General features: G+C 38.7%; 1 protein-coding gene across 2 annotated transcripts in view; it reads right to left on the bottom strand.

The window, feature by feature from the left end:
- The window catches only part of LOC138008711 (uncharacterized), a 13,592-nt gene that overhangs the window by 4,854 nt on the left and 6,238 nt on the right, over nt 1-2,500 (bottom strand). The window contains exon 1 of one of the 2 annotated variants that reach the window (XM_068856019.1): nt 782-922. The exons of the other annotated variant lie outside the window; for it this stretch is intronic. Within the exon in view, the coding sequence (XP_068712120.1) occupies nt 782-845 (64 nt within the window). The 5' untranslated portion in view covers nt 846-922. Of the gene's footprint in view, nt 1-781; nt 923-2,500 lie in introns of those variants that run through there. 2 annotated transcript variants of the gene reach the window in all.

Genomic DNA, 2,500 nt, shown 5'->3' with positions numbered 1-2,500 from the left:
AAATATTGTCCAAGATGACTAAATGAAGAGTAATTTAAAAAGTAAATAAAAAGGAAAAGTGTCTCTTTCAACACAATGTTTCAACCTTTGGTACTTAATTAAATGCATACTACAAACAAAATATCTGCACGAAACCCTAGAAAACTGTGACATCTTGACTCGTAGAAGTGTTAGAAGATGAAAGTTGGAGAGATCATCTGAATGATCTTTCAACTTTCAGTGTCGTTCTATTCCGCAGGTGAAATATTAATATATAGAACTTCATATCCTCTAAAAAACTCAAAAGTATCATAACTTTTAACAATATTCATTTTCCGACTCGATCTCATTGACTGTCAAGGGATAAATACAGTAAAGCGGAAATCTAAAGGTTACTGATTTCTCTACTTATTCATTAACAGTGGTGGCTGTCGTGGCTGTAAAATGAAAACTTTGTCATTGCCGTCTCAGTACTCTTCAGTTATTAGGTCCCTTCCATCCATTTAGGAATTGCTTGTTTCTGTATGATTTTTCCATTTTCTTTGCTTTTTATGAGCTAATCGTCCGAATCGAACTGAAAACAGATTGTGAGTGATCATTTTCATTTCTCTCAAATATAATCAATTTCTTACGATTAATTTAATGAAAACCGGCATTTCTCTCATCTCATGAAGTCCATTAACACAATTAAACTTCCACTTACCAGCCGAGGTCACTTCGACCCAAGTCGTGACCAACGAAAACCTTGTGCTTTATATATGTAAAAAAAAAACCTTGTGCTGTACATATGTAAATCACTTACCGAAAACTGTAATCCAAGCAAGACTGGCAAGGCACAAATTGCAACAGTCAAGATCCCTAGCCATTTTCACTCCTTACTGACAAACTGAGAGACTGGTTGATAATATAATTTATGGCGATTGAATGACTGAATGAATTATTCAGAAATTGATATTCTGACGGCACGATGAAGAGGCTCGCGGGGTGTCACGGGACTAGTTAAGGGTATTTAACAGTTTTGGCGGGGGACTTAGGTCATTCTAGCTTATAGTTAACTTTAGTTATTATCATAGGGTTGTCTTGCATTTGTAGAGAGATTGTCTTGCATTTTTACGGCTGACTGACTCGTCCTAAATAAAATTTCACTCGAAGCTCGTTGTAGTGTTGTCAGACTCAGAAATATCCCGGGGAATAACCCCTTCACGTGTCCGAAACCGGAAATGGGAAATTTCACACAATTTTCAAATCAGCGGTCAAAGGCCACGTGCTGCTTTCGAGTTATGGGCTTGTTAAAGAACTTTGTTTGTATTTTGTTATGATATTTGTAGGTATTTGTAAGTTTGATCCCGAAACCGTTGAGGAAAGGCGCTTCTAAGGCCGCATTCATACTGGTGTTTATTACAAAACAGTGAATGCTGCAGTCGCACAAGGATTCTCGGAATGCGAAATATCGTCATCTCTAGTTCTAAGAAATTCGGAACCGCATTAATATTAATTCCACATCTTGAGACAAAGTTTTTTTGTGCTTTTGTCGCGAACTTAAAATGATGACATAGGCAAAAAAAAAACTTAACTTCCGACCTTTAGCCCGGAGAGCGTTGTAATAAACTATTTCATTTCTTGATTAAGTCGATCACTAAATATCAGTTAACAGCATAAGAATTGTACGGTCGAAAAAAGTATTTCCAAACTGAAAAATGTGTGACCAGAAAAGTAATTGTTTTAAGTATCCAAACATTCATGGTTTATCACAATTTAATAAAACAATTCTTCCGTTCGTGCTTGTTGGATATAAGCCAAAATCAGCCAAGTCAAAAGTCTGCGCTTCAGGCCTTGTTGGAACCGTCAACAAACCCCTCACCTACCCCCCTTCAGTAACAAGACGCTCTCGAGGGTTTACTTGGGCTATACTTGGTGCTGCATCTGGGAAACGTTTTGTTGGCAATGTTACTCTTTACAAATATGGCCGCGCTATTTTTAAAGTCACCAATTCACCCAAAAGGAGACGGGACGAATCGTCGTGCATTTCATGACTTGGTAGACCTTTAGGTATCCCACCGTCACGGGGATGCAGATCTAAATCCATTTTTGCGGATACAACCGAGTAGCTGTGTGGGATCGCATGAAATGTGCCGGGTGCCGCGGTGGGTAACGGGATGGAACGGGATAAGATTGCTTTGCGCAAGTGGGATAAGGAATTATGTGAAATCAATTTTAGGATACAACCCAGTTTTTGTGCTATAACAAGACAAAAATGGTACCAAATGGCCAGGAGGGATGTAGGTAGGGACCCTGAATGAACCCCAGGGATACAAGATTAAAAAGTCCTATTTGTAACTGTCATCCGAGTTTGCGAACTGGTTATTGTCACCCTGGCGTAAATCATATCATCCAGAGAGACCCTCAGGACAAGATTGCCGATTAGCCCGATTTCAGTGCGTTTGAAAATAACAAAAAAAATTGAAACAATGTGGAAAAGTGTATTGACGAAAAGCCACCTATTTGATCTGAGACTCAGATC

Source organism: Montipora foliosa, chromosome 6 (genome assembly GCF_036669935.1).
Source record: "Montipora foliosa isolate CH-2021 chromosome 6, ASM3666993v2, whole genome shotgun sequence".
NCBI lineage: Eukaryota > Metazoa > Cnidaria > Anthozoa > Scleractinia > Acroporidae > Montipora > Montipora foliosa.
Note: the sequence above shows the minus strand (reverse complement) of the source record. Positions and strands in the feature narration are given on the sequence as shown.